General features: G+C 39.4%; 1 protein-coding gene across 1 annotated transcript; it reads left to right on the forward strand.

Annotated features, from left to right (window-relative positions):
- Positions 1 to 2393: 2393 nt before the first annotated feature.
- Positions 2394 to 22232, forward strand: LOC103281875 (centrosome-associated protein 350). The gene is made up of 10 exons (XM_062959620.1): positions 2394 to 2681; positions 3506 to 3580; positions 4984 to 5112; positions 5513 to 6045; positions 7521 to 7651; positions 9365 to 9846; positions 11746 to 11854; positions 17312 to 17400; positions 20791 to 20921; positions 21825 to 22232. The coding sequence occupies exons 1-10, from the start codon at positions 2396 to 2398 to the stop codon at positions 22095 to 22097; spliced, it is 2238 nt and encodes a 745-aa protein (XP_062815690.1). The 5' UTR covers positions 2394 to 2395; the 3' UTR covers positions 22098 to 22232.
- Positions 22233 to 23018: the final 786 nt, after the last annotated feature.

The raw sequence follows: 23018 nt of genomic DNA on the forward strand, positions 1-23018 counted from the left end.
TGGACGCGCATGCGCCATCGCAAAAAAAAAAAAGGAACCCGGGGGGGGGGGGCTTTTACAGGGCTCATTTCTTGAGCTATCCTATCAACCCTAGCCCCCACCTTTGCGTCCATCATGGAAGCTTCTGATTGGCATGTTAGGCTGCGCTAAGCTCCCATTCTAGGTAGGTTGCAGAAACAAACAAAAAAAATTAAAAAATATTAAAAAATATATATTTTTTAAAAAAATTTTGGGGAAAAAAATTAACGAAACATTAAGAGACAATTAGAGAATGGGCCAACAATGGTTCGAATTACATTGCCGGTTGCGCTGTGAGACAATGTCTCGGAATGCGTATCAAAAAGCGAGAACAATCCGAAATAATTCCGATAATTCCGATTCAAAACGATTTTTTGGACAAGTCTAGTATTCAGTATTCTGGACACCTGTGCATTTGGGATGCTTTGTAGCTTTAAATCCTTGCCCTTGGTTCTCTCTAAGGCGACAATTGCACAACAAAGGTGTGCCTCCCTCCCGCCTCTCTTCCCGCCTCTCTGCAGAGTTTTGCAAAAAGCTGCAAAAGGAAAAGCATTGGAAGGGTTCATCCATCCAGCCGGCAGGTAATGGGCAGAAAGGAAGGGCATCTACACAGCAGACTTAACCCAGTTTGGTGCCTCTTTGAACAGCCCTGGCTCAAAGCTATGCAATCCTGGCTGTTGGAGTTCAGGCCTTGTCAAACTTCCAGGGTTCCACGACACGTAAGAGCCACGGCAGTTTAAAGTGGGACCAAACTGCATTAATTCCACAGTGTAGAGGACAGTAGAAAGGAGCCTCTCTATTAAACAGAGGGTGGGTGGCCACCCAGGGCTGAAGGGGGTTGGACTCGATGGGGGGAATTCCCTATACGATCCAAATTATATATATACACAGACACATATATATATGTGGGTGGACACTTTAAAAATGTCCCTGTTCTAACTTATAAACAAATTCAACAAATTATTATTATTAGTAGTAGTAGTATTAAAAATGTCTCTGTTCTGACTTACAAACAAATTCAACAAATTATTATTATTAGTAGTAGTAGTATTAAAAATGTCCCTGTTCTGACTTACAAATTCAACAACTTATTATTATTATTTAAAATGTCCCTGTTCTGACTTACAAATTCAACAACTTATTATTATTATTATTATTATTATTATTATTATTATTATTATTATTATTAAAAATGTCTGTGTTCCAACTTACAAATTCAACAACTTATTATTATTATTATTAAAAATGTCCCTGTTCCAACTTACAAACAAATTCAACAAATTATTATTAGTAGTAGTAGTATTATTAAAAATGTCCCTGTTCTGACTTACAAATTCAACATACTATTATTATTATTATTATTAAAAATGTCCCTGTTCTAACTTAGAAAAAATTCAACAAATTATTATTATTATTATTGTTATTATTAAAAATGTCCCTGTTCTGACTTACAAACAAATTCAACTTCTTCTTCTTCTTCTTCTTCTTCTTATTATTATTATTATTATTATTATTATTATTATTATTATGTGAGAGGGGAAAGCAGCACCAATGTGGTATTCAAGAGCCGCAGGGAGAGGTAGGTAATAAAATTATTATTGTTATTATTATTCTGCGGAGAGCGGAAAGTACCAATGTGGTGGTCAAGAGCTGCAGAGAGTGGCGGGTAATAAATTTATTCTTCTTATTATTATTATTACTATTATTATTCTGTGGAGAGCGGAAAGCAGTAATGTGGCGTTAAAGAGCTGGAGAGAGGCAGGTAATAAATTTATTATTATTATTATTATTATTATTATTATTATTATTATTATTACTATTATTATTATTCTACGGAGAGCGGAAAGCAGTAATGTGGTGTTCAAGAGTCGCATGCAGAGGTGGGTAATAAAATTATTATTATTATTATTATTATTATTATTATTATTATTATTCTGTGGAGAGCGGAAAGCAGTAATGTGGCGTTCAAGAGCTGCAGGGAGAGGCAGGTAATAAATTTATTATTATTATTATTATTATTTTGATGAGAGCAGAAAAGCAGTAATGTAGTGTTCAAGAGCCGCAGGGAGAGGCGGGTAATAAATTTATTATTATTATTAATATTATTATTATTATTATTATTCTGCGGAGAGCAGAAAAGCAGTAATGTAATGTTCAAGAGCCGCAGGGAGAGGCGGGTAATAAATTTATTATTATTATTATTATTATTATTATTATTATTATTATTATTATTGGGGCTATGGTAGTGCAGGGGGTTAAACCACTAGCTGCAAGAAATCTGCTGACCGGAGATTATTATTATTATTATTATTATTATTATTATTATTATTATTATTATTATTATAACTTGATCTACCCTCTGATCCCATAGAGGCCAATGGAAGGTGTCTTTCAGGCCTGCGAGAGAAGGGCCTTTCCTATGGAGAAGAAGACATCTCCGAGGAGGAGGACGGCTCCGTCACGTTGTCAGCTGGAGAACCTCAAGGGAAACTCTCCTTCGGACAAGTCCTTGCAGGATCTCAAGGAGAAGATCCGTTGGCAGAAGCAGCGCTGGCTCTCCAAGGCCCCGAAAGATGACAATGTTGTTTGTTTCATGGAGAAAAGCCCATCCGAAAAGCCACTCAAGAGGAAGGTCGGCAAAGTGGCTTCTCCGGAGGGAAGAGGTGAGTCTGATGGAAATAACGGGAGAGAAATTGGCAAAACTAGAGATACCGCCCCCTGGTGGGCGCTGCAGTGAAACAGGGGGGCGGTGATGGCACCTATTAGGACACAGGGGCGGGGCCAGAGAAGGGGCGGGGCCTCTTCCCAAGTGCCGGAGACAGGGCTGAGCACCTGAGGTGTATATTAGGATACAGGGGGGCGGAGCTAGAGGAGTGGGCGTGGCTTCTTTCCAAGAGCCCGAGACAGGGCTGAGCATCTATACCTTTCCTGAGGCACTTGTTGGGACACAGAGGGAGGAGCTAGGGAAGGGGGCGGGGCCTCCTTCTAAGAGACTGAGACAGGGCTGAGCCTGTATACCTCCCCTGAGAGGCCTTTTAGGACTAAAGGGCGGGGCTAGGGGTGGGGGCAGGGCCTCCTTTCAAGAGCCTGAGACAGGGCTGAGCCTCTATACTTCCTTGAGAGGCCTATTAGGACTAAAGGGCGGGGGTAGGGAAGGGGGCGGGGCCTCTTCCCAAGAGCCCGAGACAGGGCTGAGCCTCTATACTTCCTTGAGAGGCATTTTAGGACTAAAGGGCGGAGCTAGGGAAGGGGGTGTGGCCTCTTCCCATGAGCACGAGACAGGGCTGAGCCTCTATACCTCTCCTGAGCGGGCTTTTAGGACTAAAGTGTGGGGCTAGGGGTAGGGGCGGGGCCTCTCAGGATCTCAGGATCTCAGAAGGAGGCCCCGCCCCCACTCCTAGCCCCACCCACTTTGGAAATCACTGGTGTAGAGCCCAAATGTGACTTGAATGCCTTTTTTGAACGCATTTTGTCTGTTTTCTCAAAGGTGAAGCCAGTGGAGGAAGGACAGGCAAGAAGAAGCGGTCCCAGGTCAACAGGTCTCCTCCACAGAAGGAGAAAGGTAAAGTAATAATAATAATGATGACAATAATAATAATAAATAACTGTATTCATTACTTGGTTCAGAGGAGGTTGTCTATCCTATTCATATCAGATATTGGTGCAACGTCAACTGTTCACTTGTTCGTGGATCAGGTCTCCATGGCCTCCACTTTCCCCAGTTTGTTTTGCTTGAACGAAGGCTTTGTCTTTGGAGACTTATTGCAACCATCTCCAGAACATCCATCATGGCAAATGTTGGTGTGAGACGGAGTCCCAGTCAGAGCAATTGAAGCCAAAATGAGACCAAGGAGAGATGAATGAGGGGTCAGGGGTCGGAGGTGAAGCATTTTCAGGGTTTGATGGATTGGGGGTTTGCGGAGGTTCACCCAAAATCGACAACATATGCACGAGGTCTCTTCCAACTCTAGGATTCTAGGATTCTATGCTCTCCAAAGTGTGTGTGTGTGTGTATATATATGTGTGTGTATATATCTATATATATAAATGAATGGTGGCATCACGGCGACCCACAAAACAACAAAACTACAGGCCCCCCAACCTCGAAATTTGACAACACAACCCATCATCCATGGCTCTAGGTTGATACAACAAAAAGAAAAGAAAAATAAAGTCCTAATTAGAGAGAGAGGAATAATTGCTTTTATCCAATTGCTGCCAGTTAGAAGGCTAAGCTCCTCCAACTTGGTCTCCTAGCAACCCAATAAAAAATAATAAAAAACACTAAAAAAAATTATTAAAAACACTAAAAAATTAATACAATAAAATACCATAATAACAAAAAATAACAAAAAATTATACAAGAAAATAATAAAATATAATAAATAAAAAGATAACTTACAATAAAATTAATTTAAAAATACAAATAACGTCAAATAAAAATTACACAACAATTTTTAACCAATGCCACCACCACTTTGCCACAGCAACGCGTGGCCGGGCACAGCTAGTGTTGCCCGGCCACGCGTTGCTGTGGCTTATGGGAATCCTTTGTTGGCCAGGTGGAATAGCAGTGAATAGCCTTGCAGTCTCAAAGCCTGGCTGTTTTCTGGAGTAGCTGGAGCTTTTTGTTGTATGAACGTAGAGGCATGGATGAGGGGTTGTGCTGCCAAGTTTAGTGTTTCTGGGATGTGTAGTTTTGTTGTTTTGTCCTAGGCTGAAATTTCATTATCCTTTTATATATATATACGTTTGTAGGGCTGAGTAAACAACAAAACCACTGGACCAAATTTCGAGGTTGGGGGGCCTGTAGTTTTGTTGTTTTGTGGGTCGCCATGATGCCATCACTCTTTTATATATATAGATACATCAGAATCCTGCCCCTTCCAAATGAAGGGAAAGATCAGCCTGCTACTCTAATTTTCTGTTTCCAGTTGTTCTTTTCTCTTTCCCTTCTGTTTCCAGCCATCCGTTTATATGGTGTCTCTGCCTGGAGGGAAGGTCAGAAACTCGTCAGGAAAATCCTGGGCCCTCCTGTTAAATATCCAAAGCCGAAGGCTGGATCGGAATGGGAAACAACGAAAACCATTACAGGTAATGAACTTTGGCTGGAGTTCTTCCCAAGTGCCGGAGATAGGGCTGAGAATCTATTCCAAGGTTCTGCTGGCCCGTTTAGCTTGGATAAGTGAGACTCTACTGTATTATTATTATTATTATTATTATTATTATTATTATTATTATTGTCACAAAGACATAGTATGAGATATAAACGAGATATATATATACTGGAATTCGTATCACAAAATCACTAATTATTATTATTATTATTATTATTATTATTATTATTATTACACAGCAAACAAGATAGATATGCTGGATTTTGTATCACAAAATCACAAGTGGAACACTTCCCAAGTGTCTAGGACTGTGTGATGTATTATTATTATTATTATTATTATTATTATTATTATTATTATTATTATTTCATTTGCAGAATTTGTCAAGGAAGAGCAAAATCTTAAAAGAAGTTTTCAAGCTGGGCAGAAAGGAGAAGCCATAAGCTCAAACCAGACGCTAAATTCAGAGAGTCTTCATGGGTCAAAGAATGGCAGTATGAAGTCCCTAAAAGATCCAGATCTGGAGAAAAGACCCGTAAATAAAGAAAATGCGAGTCCTCGGTGTCGTCCCACCAGTAAAGGACACTCAACTGACCACAATGGATGGATGAGCCGCTCTTCCCAGCAAAGTGACTCTCCCAGAAACGAAGCCACTGAAAACTATAAAAGGCAGAAGGGACGCTACAGCCCTGAAGAGCTGCGTGAGTTTATGAATCAAAAGATGGTCGAGAGGAAAAGGAGGTCCCAGGAAGAGAAGGCGGCGTTGGAGCGAGCCCTTGAGGCAAGAAAGAAGAGGCTTCAGGAAGTGGATCGGAAACACAAGGAAGCTTTCCAAAAGCCAAGGAAGAGGATGGAGGCCCAGAGGTTTGGGGCAGCTTCTGCAATGGACGGCAAGGGTCTTCGAGGCCTGGTAAGGGTCCCAAAGGGAGGAAGGAAGGAAACTGGCTGATTCAGTATGAGGGTTGAATGCAAAGTAATGCCTCCACCTTCGTGACTTGGGTCTGGATGGGAATATTTTAATATTTATTATTTTATTATTATTACATGCATTTATACCCCGCCCTTCTCCCCGAGGGGACTCAGAGTGGCTTACATTCTGCCACGAGGCAGAATAAATCTAACGCAGAAATAATCCTTAGAAGGTGTTCCTCAACTACCACTATTCACTTTTCCACATCATCACCAGACAATTGGATACATTTCGGCTAACGATGAACAGGTTTTCTGAAGCCGTCACGGAAGAAGTCGACACTCGGTTTCTGCAACCGGCGTCTCACAGATCTTCCGATGGCCAGGCAAAGCAATAATGTGACCCACACGTTCTTGTGAAATGCCGATTATGCTTGAAATTTCTCTCTGAGTGATATGATGATTATCCTGAATCAAGCTGTCAACCTTTTGCTTGTGAAACTCGGTGGTTGCTGTCACAGATATTCCCACCTCAACGTCTTTAAACTTACTTGCCCGACAACGCACAGGACTCACATCAACACAATCACCATAAACAGCTTGCATTCTCTGAGGAATCTCCTTTAGGGCGACACCTTCTGCCGTCACGAATTCAATGACTGCACGTTGCTTAAGTCGCATTGACCGACCATCTGCACAGGGTTCCATACTTCGCCCTTTAACAACACAACCGTTCAATGCTAAGGCTTCCTGCCAAATGGAACCGTCTGCACAGGGTTCCATACTTCGCCCTTTAACAACACAACCGTTCAATGCTAAGGCTTCCTGCCAAATGGAACTGTAGAGGAGAGTCTACTGAACAAGCCAGTCCCTGCCGCAGACCAGGACTGCCATCTGTCAATAATAATAATAATAATACATCACACAGTCCTAAACACTTGGGATGTGTTCGACTTCTGATTTTGTGATACGAAATCCAGCATATAGATCTCGTTTGCTGTGTCATAATAAAATAATAATAATAATAATATAATAATAATACACAATATAATAATAATATAATAAACAAGAGTACGAAATCCAGCATATCTATCTTGTTTGCTGTGTCAATAATAATAATAATAATAATAATAATAATAATAATAATAATAATAATAATAATAATAATATATCACGCAGTCCTAGACACTTGGGAAGTGTTCGACTTGTGATTTTGTGATACAAGTTACGAAGGTGGAGGCATTACTTTTCATTCAACCCTCGCATCACTCGAATTGCCTTTGCACAATGCTATGGAATCCTGGAAGCTGCTGATTGGTGAAGCCCCAGAACTCTGTGGCAAAGAAGACAACAGCTCTTGTAAAAGTACACCTCCCGGGACTCCATAACATAGAGCCTTAGCATCTCAAGTGGTGTCAAACTGCATTGATCCTACTGTGTAGATGCACAGGTAACTTTTCCAACTTTAACTTGCAGAGCGAAGCACACAGCAAGCATCCACCATCTGAAGTAATGGAGAGAGTCGGCCAAGTGTCCTGCGCTCTGCTCCAAAATGAGTCCGAATTCAGGTCGAGCATCAACAACTATTCAATAGGAAAGATCCCCAGGTAATATCCACAGAGGTGGGTTCAAACAACCATGTTGTGGATTTTAATCTGAACTTTAAAGGTGGTCTCTTAGGTGGCAGATTGGAAGGAAGGAGAGAAGGAAGGAGAGAAAGATGGGTGGAAGAAAAAGAAGGAAGAAAAGGAAGGAAGGAGAGAAAGAAAGAAGGAGAGAAGTAAGGAAGAAGGGAAGGGGGGAGAGAAGGAAAGAAGGAACGAGAGAAAGATGGATGGAAGAAAAAAAAGGAAGAGAAGGGAGGAAAGAGAGAAGGAAGGAGAGAGGAGGAAAGAAGAATGGATGGAAGAAAAAAAGGTAGAAGAGAAAGGAGGGAGGGAGGGAGGGAGGGAGGGAAGGAAGGAAGGAAGGAAGGAGAGAATGAATAAGGAAGGACAGAAGGATGGAAGGAAAGAAGGAAGGAGAGAGGGAGGGAAGGAAGGTAAGGGGAGGAGAAAAAGAAAGAAGGAAAGAAAAGGAGAGAATGAAGAAAGGAAGGACAGAAGGAGAGAAGGAAAGAAGGAATGGAAGATGGAAGAAAAATAAGGGAGAAAAGGTAGGGAGGGAGGGAGGAAAGAGAGAAGGAAGGAAGGAGGAAGGGGAGAAGAGGAAAGAATGGATGGAAGAAAAAAAGGAAGAAAAGAAAACAGGAGGGAGGGAGGAGAGGAAGGGAGGAGAGGAAGATGGATGGAAGAAAAGGAAAGAAGGAGAGAAGAAAGGAAGGGGAGGAAAGAAGGAAGGAAAGAAGGATGGATGGAAGAAAAAGAAGGAAGGAAAGGGAGGAAAGAGGGAAGGGAGGGAGGAAAGAGAAGGAAGGAGGAAGGGAAGGGGAGAAGGAAGGAAGGAAGGAAGGAAGGAAGGAAGGAAGGAAGGAAGGAAGGAAGGAAGGAAGGAGAGAAGGAGGGAGGAAGGGGAGGGTAGAAGGATGGATGAAAGAAAAAGAAGAGAAGGAAAGCGAGAAGGAAGGAAGGACGGAAGGAAGGAAGAGGAAGGAAAGAAAGAAAGAAAGAAGGAAGGAAGGAAAGAAGGAAGGAAAGAAGGAAGGAAGGAAGGAAGGAAGGAAGGAAGGAAGAAAGAAGAGAAAGATGGATGGAAGAAAAGGAAGAAAAGGAAAGAAGGAAGGAAGGAAGAAAAGAAGGATGGATGGAAGAGATGTAATCTTGGTGGAGGGGAAATTGACAGCACTACAAATTGATCCATCGATTTATAACTAACTAGCTGTGCCCGGCCACGTGTTGCTGTGGCAAAGTGGTGGTGGTATTGGTTAAAAATTGTTGTGTAATTTTTATTCGACTTTATTTGCATTTTTATTATTTTTATTGTAAGTTATATTTTATTTATTATATTTTATTATTTTCTTGTATTATTTTTAGTTATTTTCTGTTATTATAGTATTTTATTGTATTAATTTTTTTAGTGTTTTTAATTATTTTTATTGGGTTGCTAGGAGACCAAGTTGGAGGAGCTTAGCCTTCTAACTGGCAGCAATTGGATAAAAGCCATTATTTCTCTCTCTCTAATTAGGACTTTATTTTTCTTTTCTTTTTGTTGTATCAACCTAGAGGCGTGGATGATGGGTTGTGTTGTCAAATTTAGAGGTTGGGGGGCCTGTCGTTTTGTTGTTTTGTGGGTCGCCGTGATGCCATCACTCTTTTATATATATAGATAGATTGTTTTAAAAAATGTATTGCCCCAATCGATCACCTTTCATTTCTTACCAGTGTCTTGAAGATGACGACGGATTCTCCTGGAAACGGCAGTCCTCTGAAACGGGGTGATTTGGATGTCCCTTCCTTTCTCAGTCCCGGAGATTCAGGAAGCCCCGTTGGGTCCAAAAGGACAGAGAATGCAAGCTTTTCGCCCCGTCGAAGCAAAGGAGACAGAGTGAGGGCCATCCACATCCTCGCGAGAGACCTCAGCGAGAGGCTCGAGAGAGAAACGGAAAGGTTTCGGGTCCGGAACAGGCCAACGGGTCCAGAAGACCAAAGATGGGCTCCGTCTGAGATGCCTTCAAAGGCTTTCGTTCCTCCAAGGGTCTCTTGGGATCCAAGCCAGTTGTTCTATCTTTCAACAAAAGCCCAAGAACGTGGAGAGAGAAGGTCCCTTGAAGATGGTTGTCAAGCCCATGCCTTTGTACCGACATCTGACGAAGTCCATGATACATCTCATCTGAAAGTCAAACAAAGCATGGTTGATACGGGAGGTATGGATACATCACTGGGTCATCTTCTGCTATGTATTCCCTTATTTTCTTGCAAATTTTGGACTTTCGAAAACATCCCTTTAACATGATTGATCAGTTTAGAAGCACTAGAAACCATAACTGTGATTATTACTGTATATACTCAAAGATAAGACAAGTTTTTCAGCCCTTTTTATGAGCTGAAAAAGCCTCCCCCAGCTTATAATTGGGTCAAGGTCAAGCCGGTAGCAGAGCCCGGAGGTTGTTGCTTGCAATATATGATATATTTATCTCTCATCTTACCCTCACTTATCAGTGTTTTCTTTTCCAAAGCCTCCCTCGCTCTTAAACAAGGGAATGTTTTGAAAAGGGAAAAAAGCCCTTGCAAGTCAGGAAGAAGAATATATATACAGTAGAATCTCACTTATCCAAGCTAAACGGACCGGCAGAACATTGGATAAGCATATATGTTGGATAATAAGGAGGGATTAAGGAAAAGCCTATTAAATATCAAATTAGGTTATGATTTTACAAATTAAGCATCAAAACATCATGTTATGCAACATATTTGACAGAAAAAGTAGTTCAATATGCAGTAATGCTATGTAGTAATTACTGTATTTACGAATTTAGCACCAAAATATCATGATATATTGAAAACATTGACTACAAAAATGTGTTGGATAGTCCAGAACGTTGGATAAGCGAGTGTTGGATAAGTGAGACTCTACTGGTAAACCGCCCTTTGGGGTGAGAAGGGCGGGATATAAATGTCGCAAATAAATAAATAAATTTGTCTCTCATCTTACCTTCCCTTTTCAGTGTTTACTTTTCCAAAGCCTCCCTCGCTCTTAACCAAGGGAATGTTTTGAAAAGGGAAAGAAGCCCTTGCAAGTCAGGAAGAAGAATATATATATATATATATATATATATATCCATCAATCTTATAAAAGCATTTTCCATATATATACCCATTAATCTTATAAAAGCATTTTCCCCTGAAATATTTGTTAATCTCTGCTACAAATATATAGGCATTAACCCCTTGCATGCATTTGCAATCCCTATGTACTTATATATATCTGTATCTATCTATCTATATACATTAATTTTATATATGAATTTTCTCCTCATATGTATATAAGTCTTTGCAAATCCTATATACATATAGATCCATGTACCTGTATATCTATATCCATATATATATATACAGCTAAACAGTTATCCAAGCTAAACAGGCCAGCAGAACCTTGGATAAGCAAATATCTTAGATAATAAGGAGGGATTAAGGAAAAGCCTATTAAACATCAAATTAGGTTATGGTTTTACAAATTAAGCACCAAAACATCATGTTATACAACAAATTTGACAGAAAAGTAGTTCAATACACAGTAACATTATGTTGTAATTACTGTATTTACGAATTTAGCACCAAAATATCATGATATATTGAAAACATTGACTACAAAAATGTCTTGGATAATCCAGAACATTGGATAAGTGAATGTTGGATAAGTGAGACTCTACTGTATCTTTATCTATCTATAGACATTAATTTTATATATGAATTTTCTCCTCATATGTTTGCAAGTATTTGCAAATCCTATATACATATAGATCCATGTACCTGTATATCTATATCCATATGTATACTTTATTTAACCTACTGATACTTCGATTAATGTAATTTTATTGGTATCTATTTTTATTTTGAAGTTTACCAGTAGCTGCTTCATTTCCCACCCTCGGCTTATACTCGGGTCAATAAGTTATCCCAGTTTTTTGTGGGATATTCGGGTCGGCTTATACTCGAGTATATATGGCACATCATTTAAATGTCTCATCGCTCTTGAGAATCCATCTTCCCATCAGGAATTGTAGTCTAGGAAAGTAATATTTCCCTTTCTTTGAAATTCTCAGGATTTTTGCAACATTGCCCTTCTCTTTCCATCCAAAGTTGTGCCGGGAAGGAAAGAAGATTTTTATTGGGAGACGCAAGAACCGAGCATTTCATGCCATATTCGGGGAGGTAAGCATGGCGATGACTGGCATCCCATTGGTGACATATGCATTGTTCCGTTTATAACACAGTTGGCATCCTATTTGTGATATATTCATTATAATGTTGTTATATGCTACTCAAAGTACCCTTAACATGACAGTTTGCATGCTATGTCACACGGATATTGCACTGTTATGTTGTCGAAGGCTTTCATGGCCGGAATCACTGCGTTGCAGGTTGTATGGCCATGTTCCAGAAGCATTCTCTCCTGACGTTTCACCCACATCTATGCCAGGCATCCTTAGAGGTTGTGAGGTCTGTTGGAAACTAGGCAAGTTGAGTTTATAAATCTGTGGAATGTCCCCCAGGCAGGAAGCAGCCAGGGTTTGAATCTGCAAGGCATTATGTTGTGGTTCAGCCTGATGATAAAGGGGGATTTAGGTTAATGCCGGCTGACCAAAGCAATGTTGATGTGGAAAACCTTGAAGGCTCTGATGGTGCTGGCAATGTTGAAGGTGGTGGCTTGTAATTGTCAGAAAGGCCGCTTGCTGGTAAGGAAACAGAAAACAATGATAAGGGTGACCTTTCACTAGATTCAGAACATCAACAAGTTCCAGGTGTTTCGGGCAGCGAGTCAGAGGAATCTTCCTTAGACAGAGATACAAGGTTGAGATTGGAAAACATATTCAATTAAAATCACACCATCCAAAAATCGTAGCCTAGAGCCGTTCCATGGTCATTGCACATATTATACATCTATTATTGCACTGCGCTATTATTATTAACCTGTGAGGATGCCTGCCATAGATGTGGGTGAAACGCCAGGAGACAATGCTTCTGGAACATGGCCATACAGTCCAGAAAACTCACAGCAACACATTGCATTGTTGCCTGGGTTGAGCACAACAATCCTATAGAATAGACGCAATTCAATAAATGCCCGCAAGGTGCCAGTATGGACCCACACACACATCACTTCTTGCTTTTCCTTGGCTCCACTGAGGAATTTCCTGGAAGAGGAAACATATTTACAAGGGTTGAATGAAAAGTAATGCCTCCACCTTCGTAACTCCTCAACAGATGGCAGTCCTGGCTTGTTCAGTAGACTCTCCTCTACAGTTCCATTTGGAGGGAAGCCTTAGCATTGAACGGTTGTGTTGTTAAAGTGCAAAGTATGGAACCCTGCGCAGACGGGGAAGCCTTAGCATTGAACGGTTGTGGCCTTTTGCAGTTGACAGTCGTAATTTTGGGTTGTTGTTGTTGTTGTTATTATTATTCTTATTATTATTTATGACACAGCAAACAAGATCGATATGCTGGATTTCGTTTCACAAAATCACAAGTCGAACACTTCCCAAGTGTCTAGGACTGTGTGATGTATTATTATTATTATTATTATTATTATTATTATTATTATTATTGTTGTTGTTGTTGTTGTTGTTGTTTTTCATCAATGCGACTGTCACCTGGGATGGCAACATCAATTATCCAACCCTTTTTCTTTTCCACAACTGTGAGGTCTGGTGTGGTGTGTCCCAGAACTTTGTCAGTCTGGATTCGGAAGTCCCACAGTATCTTTGTGTGCTCATTTTCCAAGACTTTTGCAGGTTTGTGATCCCACCAGTTCTTTGCTGCTGGGAGGTGGTACTTGAGGCATAAGTTCCAATGAATCATTTGGGCCACATAGTTGTGCCTCTGTTTGTAGTCTGTCTGTGCAATTTTCTTACAGCAGCTGAGGATATGATCAATGGTTTCGTCAGTGTCCTTGCAGAGTCTGCATTTTGGGTCATCAGCTGATTTTTCGATCTTGGCCTTAATTGCATTTGTCCTGATGTCTTGCTCCTGGGCTGCAAGGATCAGGCCTTCTGTCTCCTTCTTCAGGGTCCCATTCGTGAGCCAGAGCCAGGTCTTCTATTATTATTATTATTATTATTATTATTATTATTATTATTATTATTAATTGCCTTTGTCCTGATGTCTTGCTCCTGGGCTGCAAGGATCAGGCCTTCTGTCTCCTTCTTCAGGGTCCCATTCGTGAGCCAGAGCCAGGTCTTCTCCTGATCAGCTTTTCCTTCAATTTTGTCAAGGAACTTTCCATGCAATGTTTTGTTGTGCCAGCTGTCAGCTCTAGTATGTAGTGCGGTTTTCTTGTATTGATTTTGCTCTAGTTTGTAGTGCGGTTTTCTTGTATTGATTCTGCTCTAGTTTGTAGTGCGGTTTTCTTGTATTGATTCTGCTCTAGTTTGTAGTGCGGTTTTCTTGTACTGGTTTTTTGTCTGCTGTGCTTTGAGGAGTTTCTGATTTTTGACTTCAATCAAAGCAGGTTCTTCACTTTGCTTTACATATTATTATTATTATTATTATTATTATTATTATTATTATTATTACGTCAATAGGGTCAAGTTGGCTGTTGTTAAGGCCACATGTCAACTGCAGCAATTGGGCTGGATGGCCTTTGTGATCCGTATCAGACTCTAGGATTCGACTGAATATCCCCAGTTTGAAAATATGTCTTCAAGCTATACGCGGCCTCTCGTTTTTCCATTTTTCTCACCCACCTCTCCATTTCCGGTGAAAGCATATGGCTCCGGCGGCGGTGGCGGCCAAAACCAGAGTGAATTGATTATCTTTCCGAGCACCTACTTAAAACCCCGTTGATCCTGTTTTCTGCGGTGGCTTAATGAGAGATTTAACCAATTGGATCCCGTAGATTTATTTACAGCGGCGGTGGTTTTCGCTCTCTGTGCAAAAGGGGAAACCGAGCAACACATTGGTAACAAAGCGTTGTATTCCTCTGTGGGAGAGCTTCAGGCATCAAGAACTTCTTCCTAATGTTTACAATCTGAATCCATTTCTCCATTGGGTCCCAGTCTCTAGAAAGGCTATGTTGTAATTACTGTATTTATGTATTTAGCACCAAAATATCACGATATATTGAAAACATTGACTACAAAAATGGCTTGGATAATCCAGAAGCTTGGCTAAGCGAAGCTTGGATAAGTGAGACTCTACTGTATACATGAGTATAAGCCGACCTGAATATAAGTCAACCAGGACCCTCACCCGAGTATAAGCCAAGGAGGTTTTTTTTAGTCCTAAAAAAGGGCTAGAAAACTAGGCTTATACTCGAGTATATACAGTAATAAATGTAAGAATAATTAATAGAGTAAAATAACAAATATAATAATACCAATAATAATAATAATAATAGAGAAAAATAATAAATGTAATAATGCCAATAATAATAATAATAGAGAAAAATAATAAATGTACCATATATTCTCGAGTACAAGCTGACCTGAATATAAGCCAACCAGGACCCTCACCCGAGTATAAGCTGAGGAGGGTTTTTTTTAGTCCGAAAAAAGGGCTAGAAAACTAGGCTTATACTTGAGTATATGCAGTAATAAATGTAAGAATAATTAATAGAGTAAAATAACAAATATAATAATACCAAGAGAAAAATAATAAATGTACCATATATTCTCGAGTACAAGCTGACCTGAATATAAGTCAACCAGGACCCTCACCCGAGTATAAGCCGAGGAGGTTTTTTTTAGTCCTAAAAAAGGGCTAGAAAACTAGGCTTATACTCGAGTATATATGGTAAGTATGACTCCAGAGACCCATAGACAGCAAACCATAAGGTTTCAAAGGTGGAATAATAATAATAATACCAGCAAACCACAAGGTTTCAAAGGTGGAATAATAATAATAATAATAATAATAATAATAATAATAATAATAATAATATACCAGCAAACCACAAGGCTTCAAAGGTGGAATAATAATAATAATAATAATAATAATAATAATACCAGCAAACCACAAGGTTTCAAAGATGAAATAATAATAATAATTATTATTATTATAATATAATACCAGCAAACCACAAGGTTTCAAAGGTGAAATAATAATAATAATAATAATAATAATAATAATAATAATAATAATATAATACCAGCAAACCACAAGGTCTCAAAGGTGGAATAATAATAATACCAGCAAACCACAAGATTTCAAAGTTGGAATAACAATAATAATACCAGCAAACCACAAGGTTTCAAAGGAGGAATAATAATAATAATAATAATAATAATAATAATAATAATAATAATACTTTGACTTGTGATTTTGTGATATGAAATCCGGCATATCTACCTTGTTTGCTGTGTCATAATAATACAAAATACATCACATAGTCCTAGACACTTGGGAAGTGTTCGACTTGTGATTTTGTGACACGACATCCAGCATGTCTATCTTGTTTGCTGCGTCGTAATAATAATAATAATAATAATAATAATAATAATAATAATAATACCAGCAAACCACAAGGTTTCAAAGGTGGAATAATAATAATAATGATACCAGCAAAACACAAGGCTTCAAAGGTGGAATAATAATAATAATACCCTGGAAGAGGTCCCCAAGACTCTGTGTAATCTCTATTTCCAAGGGTTGCCCTCGAAACCGACTTGATGACAACATGGAAAATCCTCCCAGCCGAACATCGTGGTCGGATTTGAGCTAAAAGCATCTTCTTTGGTCCCAAGGACCTGGAAACTCCCCGGCTTCCCCCTTCCGCCCAGATTAGCCCAACAGATTATCGAGGGAAAAGCGTGAAAACAGACACAAAATTGGACATTTACGGATCCAGCGGAGGCTGAAAGCGACAAGATGAAACCGCAGCAGATGTTCCTCCGATAAGAGGAACAAAAAAAAATAATAATAGGAAAGAAAGAAAAGAAAATGTTTTTATTTCATCGGCAATCTGCTTAGATGAAATCTCATTTCATTCCTCCCACCCAAACACATTAATAAGCTGCTTTGGCTTTGTTTTCCCTTCCAACGAATGACCCAGAAACAGCAAGACACAGCAGGTGAGAGTCATCTGTCAAGAGGGATTTCGGATGTTTGGGGAGAAAAAGGAAAGATTGACAGCTTGACGGACAAAGTCTGAGGATGGAAAACAGCACTCGGTTAGGGTTTCTCTCTTTGTGGAATCCACTTGTGGGACTACAACTCCCAAAGTCCCTGAGAAGAGGGATTGCTACAACTCTCTCTTCACTTTATGTTTATACTGCACTTAATAATAATAATAATAATAATAATAATAATAATAATAATAATAATACATCACACAGTCCTAGACACTTTGGAAGTGTTCGACTTGTGGTTTTGTGATACAAAATCCAGCATATCTATCTTGTTTGCTGTGTCATAATAAAATAATAATAATAATAATAATAATAATAATAATAATAATAATAATACTGGGATCTGCACGCATCATCCGAAAATACATCACAGAGTCCTAGACACTTGGGAAGTGTTCGACTTGGGATTTTGTGGTAAGAAATCCAGTATATCTATCTTGTTTGCTGTGTCATACAATGTTGTTGTGTCAATAATAATAATAATAATAATAATAATAATAATAATAATAAATCATGTGTTTACTACTCTTCTCCTCCATTTCAGGTCCCTTATTGGTTCATCGAGTGGTTGTCAGGCTCAAACTGGTCACCATCAAAACATGGAGATGGAAGAAGGCAGCGTCAAGCAACCAGGTAAGATGGACTTTGATATAATAATAATAATAATAATAATAATAATAATAATAATAATAATAATAATTTATTTGCCAATACATTACACAGTCCTAGACACTTGGGAAGTGTCTGACATGTGGTCAAATTCAACAGCCAGCAGAATGTCTGCTGTGGACTCATCTTGTTGTGTTTCTAATAATAATAACAATAATAATAATAATAATAATAATAACAGTCCTAAACGCTTGGGAAGTGTTTGACGTGATTTTGTGAAACGAAATCCAGCATATCTATCTTGTTTGCTGTGTCAATAATAATAATAATAATAATAATAATAATACTATTATAATAAGAATATATACTAAGAACACAAGAAGAAATAAGAAGCAAATTCCAAAGGGTATCATGGTTTCAGTATAGACAGATGCAAGGATATTTTAATAGAGATAAAAAAAATGGATTTTCAGAGAAAGATACTATTTGGGACAAAATTAGACTCACTGAGAGAAAAGCAATAACTAAAAATTATAAAATCTTGTTACAATGGGCTACAGAAACGGAGCAAGTTAAAGACTGTATGACAAAATGGGCATCCTATGTAAGGCATCCAATAAATATGGACGTATGGGAGAAGATGTGGAATTATAAGCTGAAATATACGTATTCAAATGACCTTAAGGAGAACTGGTATAAAATGATGTACCAGTGGTATATGACCCCCCCAGAAACTGGCAAAGTGCTACAAGAATGTAAAAGATCACTGTTGGAAATATGAGAAGCAGGTAGGCACATTCTTCCACATGTGGTGGGGATGTAAAAGGGAAAAAAACTACTGGAAAAAAAATACACGAAGCGATACAAAAAAATCTCAAAACAAAATTTCAACTTAAACCAGAATATTTCTTATTAGGAATGACTGATATGAACTTCAACAAGAATCAAGAGATTCTATTTAACTATTTTACCACTGCAGCCAGAATAGTATATGCAAAGAAATGGAAATCAACAGAAATTCCAACTAAAGAAGAATGGATATTGAAAACAATGGACATAAAAAACATGGACACATTGACATATTATCTGAAGACCCATTATGGCAAGCCAAAAAAAGAAACAGATTGGACATTATGGACGAGTTATATAGAACAAGAAGAACATTTTATAAAAATATAGTGTTGGAGTGGACTTATAAGGATAAAAACTTATACAGTAGAGTCTCACTTATCCAACATAAACGGGCTGGCAGAACGTTGGATAAGCGAATACGTTGGATAATAAGGAGAGATTAAGAAGAAGCCTATTAAACATCAAATTAGGTTATGATTTTACAAATTAAGCACCAAAACATCATGTTAGACAACAAATTTGGCAGAAAAAGTAGTTCAATACGCAGTAATGCTATGTAGTAATTACTATATTTATGAATTTAGCACCAAAATATCACGATATATTGAAAACATTGACTACAAAAATGCGTTGGATAATCCAGAATGTTGGATAAGCGAGTGTTGGATAAGTGAGACTCTACTGTATCTACAAAATTTTTCATTACCCGGAAGAAAGGACAGGAAGTACTTTTAAATTTTTTTTTTTTTACTATTTTCCTCTCCTACTCCCATTCCACGACACCCCCCCCCCCCTTTTCACTTTCTTTCCTTTACCTTTTATTGTTCTCACTCTTTTTATGTTCAAAATGCTTAATAAAAATGATTTAAATAATAATAATAATAATAATAATAATAATAATAATACTTTATTTTTATACCCCGCCTTCATCTCCCCGAAAGGACTGGGGGCGGCTTACATGGGGCCAAGCCCAAATAATAAGCTTGGCAAACCTTGCAGGGTTGTTGGACAAAGTAGAAAAGAGTAATGCAAACAGTCCTATGCACCAGCTTAACCCCTTTGGAGTTAAAAACAGAATCCCAGTATTTTCCGGGATGCCCTGACATGGGATGTGTAGTTCAACCAGACACCAGGAAAACCTGCCACGGCCTCCGTCACAACCAGGGAAGGAATAGTTAAGAGGGAGACAAAAGCCAGGCGAAATGGAATTGCTTTTGTGTCTTGTGAGCAGACAGCAGATGGAACTCGGGGTCAAAGGAAACGCAAAAACAAGGGATCATCATCAGGTAAAGTGTGTCCCAAGGAGAGTAATTGCCATCCACTCAGGACAGATCGAGAAAGCAGGGCCGGTTTGGCCTTTTCCAGTGCCGTTCGGAGAACCATCAAAGCAACATTTCAACATGTGCCTGTAGGGCGGATATTTTCTTCCCCTGGTAGAAAATAAAATAAAGCAATCACAGCACATAACTATCCATTCTCGATTCAAGAAGTCCCAAATTCACTGACATTTGGTAATCTGAAAGCACACTTGTCCCCATAATACGCCTTCAAATAATCTGGCAATTTACGGTCAATTCCATAAACTCCCAGATGGTTTTGCCTGTTCCTGAAATATCACCTCTATAATAACCCTTTATTTTTGGCCATCAGAGGGTGCCATTCCCCCGTTTGAAAGAAAATAAATGGTACAGTAGAGTCTCACTTATCCAACATAAACGGGCCGGCAGAATGTTGGATAAGCAAATATGTTGGATAATAAGGAGGCATTAAGGAAAAGCCTATTAAACATCAAATGAGGTTATGATTTTACAAATGAAGCACCAAAACATCATGTTATACAACAAATTTGACAGAAAAAGTAGTTCAATATGCAGTAATGCTATGTAGCGATTACTGTATTTATGAATTTAGCACCAAAATATCACGATGTATTGAAAACATTGACTACAAAAATGCGTTGGATAATCCAGAACGTTGGATAAGCGAGTGTTGGATAAGTGAGACTCTACTGTAATCTACATCTTCTTCTATATATATAAGAGTGATGGAATCCTGGCGACCACCAAAACAACAAAACTAAACACCCCACAAACGTGAAAATTGACAACACAACCCATCATCCACGCCTCTAGGTTGATACAACAAAAAGAAAAGAAAAATAAAGTACAAATTAGAGGGAGAGGAATAATTGTTTTTATCCGATTGCTGCCAGTTAGAAGGCTAAGCTCCACCCACTTGGTCTCCTAGCAACCCACTCACCCAGGGGACAGGCAGAGTTAGGCCTCACTTAGGCCTCTTCCACACTGCCTATAAAAAACAGATTATCAGATTTTAACTGGATTAGATGGCAGTGTAGACTCAAGGCCCTTCCACACAGCTACATAACCCATATAATCTTATATTATCTGCTTTAACTGGATTATCTGGACTCCACACCTTTACCCTTTACCTTAACTACCACCAATTCCTCTATACTTTATTTGCCATATCACCATACTTCGCCATAGCAACGCGTGGCCGGACACAGCTAGTCTCAAATAAAATGTTTTTTGATCTCTCTAGAACTTCAACCAGGACATTGTGGTGATATCTTCCTTCACCGGCGTCTGTCTTTCCCTTCTGCCAAGATCCCTCTTAAGAAAGCGGAGGATGAAGTGTGTGATGGGAGAGATCCAGTGGATCCCACCAGCCAGGTACAAGGTTTTACACTTCTCACATTTCGCCATTGGATCTAGTCTTTGCTATTGTTTTCCCTTTGCCATCTTGGAAACTAGAAGGGCTCCTGTGCCATTTAATGGTGGTGTATAAGGAACAATAATAGAATCATAGAGTTGGAAGACAGCACATGGGCTATGTAGTCCATGTAGTCCAACCCCCTGCCATGCAGGAAAGGCACAATCAAAGCACTCCCAACAAATGGCCATCCAGCCTCTGTTTAAAACTGCCACCAATTTGGAAAGATGCAAACCACCAAAGACTCAGGGAGGAGACCTTTTACCTTAAAGGGTAGCGTAACTTGGTTCAAAATATATGCGACAGAGGCTTAGATGTTGGAAGAACAATAACAAGTTTATTCAGGCACAAAGCTTAATGGTTACAATGTTGTTTCTCACTTAGAGGTATTCTTATTAACAGTTACAATACTAGAATGAGATGAATCAACTCTCTAAAGTATCACTTCTTTTACTTAAAAGTAGTTAAAACCTATTCCTCTGCTCCTTTCCGTTACTTCAAAACTTGGACTATCCAGTGATTTCAACCCACAGTCACCCCTGTGATATACTATCACAGATTCTCTGTGCCTTACCAGCTCACAGACCACATTAAATAAGTCACCAAACTTATTTAAAACCGACTCAAAATGAACAATTGAGTCTCCTTGATCCCATCAACCTGGAATCAATCTTCCCTGTGCCTCACCAGAGCACAGACTGACTCTCTTTTTTAAACTCGGCACTTCTTCAACTAAACGGCAGTTGGCTCCGCCTACTTCTCCATGGCAACCAGCCTCTGAGTGCTGAGATGCAATAACTAGGAGCCCACAACCTGGACTTCTTCGTAACCCACAAACAAACCTTTCCTCCTTCCATTTCCAGTGGAGCGACATGAGCCAGTTCTACGGCGGCTCCGACACCTTTTGGCGCTTTGGCTTGAAGATGGTGGAGCAGTATCTGCGGGAAGAGGAGCTGCGAGGCCGGCACCAGAGCGCTCTCTTCAGGCTGAGAGAAAAGGCCCTCCGGGAGAAAGCCAGGGCCGAACTGGCTTGGCTGGAACACGAGGAAAGGCGAGGAAGAGTTCGGGCCTCCCTTCGGTTTGCCGTCATGTCCCCTTCCTTCTCTGAGCCTTCTCTTCAAGTTAAACAAATCTAGTTCTGTAAGCAGCTTTAGCTGCTAGTCTCCTTTCAGATACAGGGAGCCCTCAAGTAATGAACAAGAGAGGTTCTGTAGGTTTGTTCTTAAGCTGAATTTGTTTGTAAGTCGTAACAGGGACATTTATTATGTGTAACTCCAGATATATATATATATATATATATATATATATATATATATATATACACACACACACACACACACACACACACACACACACACACACACATACACACACACACATACACTAGCTGTGCCCGGCCACGTGTTGCTGTGACAAAGTCTGGTGGTATGGGAAATAAAGTATTGAGGAATTGGTGGTAGTTAAGGTAAAAGGGAAAGGTTTTCTCCTGACATTAAGTCCAGTTGTGTCCGACTGCACACTGAAATTGATTATATGGCAGTGTGGAGTCAAGATAATCCAGTTCAAAGCAGATAATATAAGATTATAAATGGGTTATATAGCTGCGTGGAAGGGCCTTGAGTCTACACTGCCATATCATCCAGTTAAAATCAGATAATCTGTATTTTATAGGCAGTGTGGAAGAGGCCTAAGTGAGGCCTAACTCTGCCTGTCCCCTGGGCTGAGTGGGTTGCCTTCTAACTGGCAGCAATTTGATAAAAACAATTATTCCTCTCCCTCTAATTAGGACTTTATTTTTCTTTTCTTTTTGTTGTATCAACCCAGAGCCATGGATGAGGGGTTGTGCTGCCATGTTTAGTGTTTCTGGGATGTGTAGTTTTGTTGTTTTGTCCTAGGCCGAAATTTCATTACCCTTTTATATATATAGATACATATAGGTAAAGGTTTCCCCTGACGTTAAGTCCAGTCATGTCTGACTCTTGGGGGTTGGGGCTCATCTCCATTTCTAAGCCGAAGAGCCAGCGTTGTCCGTAGACACCTCCAAGGTCATGTGGTTA

The sequence above is a fragment of the Anolis carolinensis genome, unplaced genomic scaffold (assembly GCF_035594765.1).
Source record: "Anolis carolinensis isolate JA03-04 unplaced genomic scaffold, rAnoCar3.1.pri scaffold_7, whole genome shotgun sequence".
NCBI classification, from domain to species: Eukaryota; Metazoa; Chordata; class Lepidosauria; order Squamata; family Dactyloidae; genus Anolis; species Anolis carolinensis.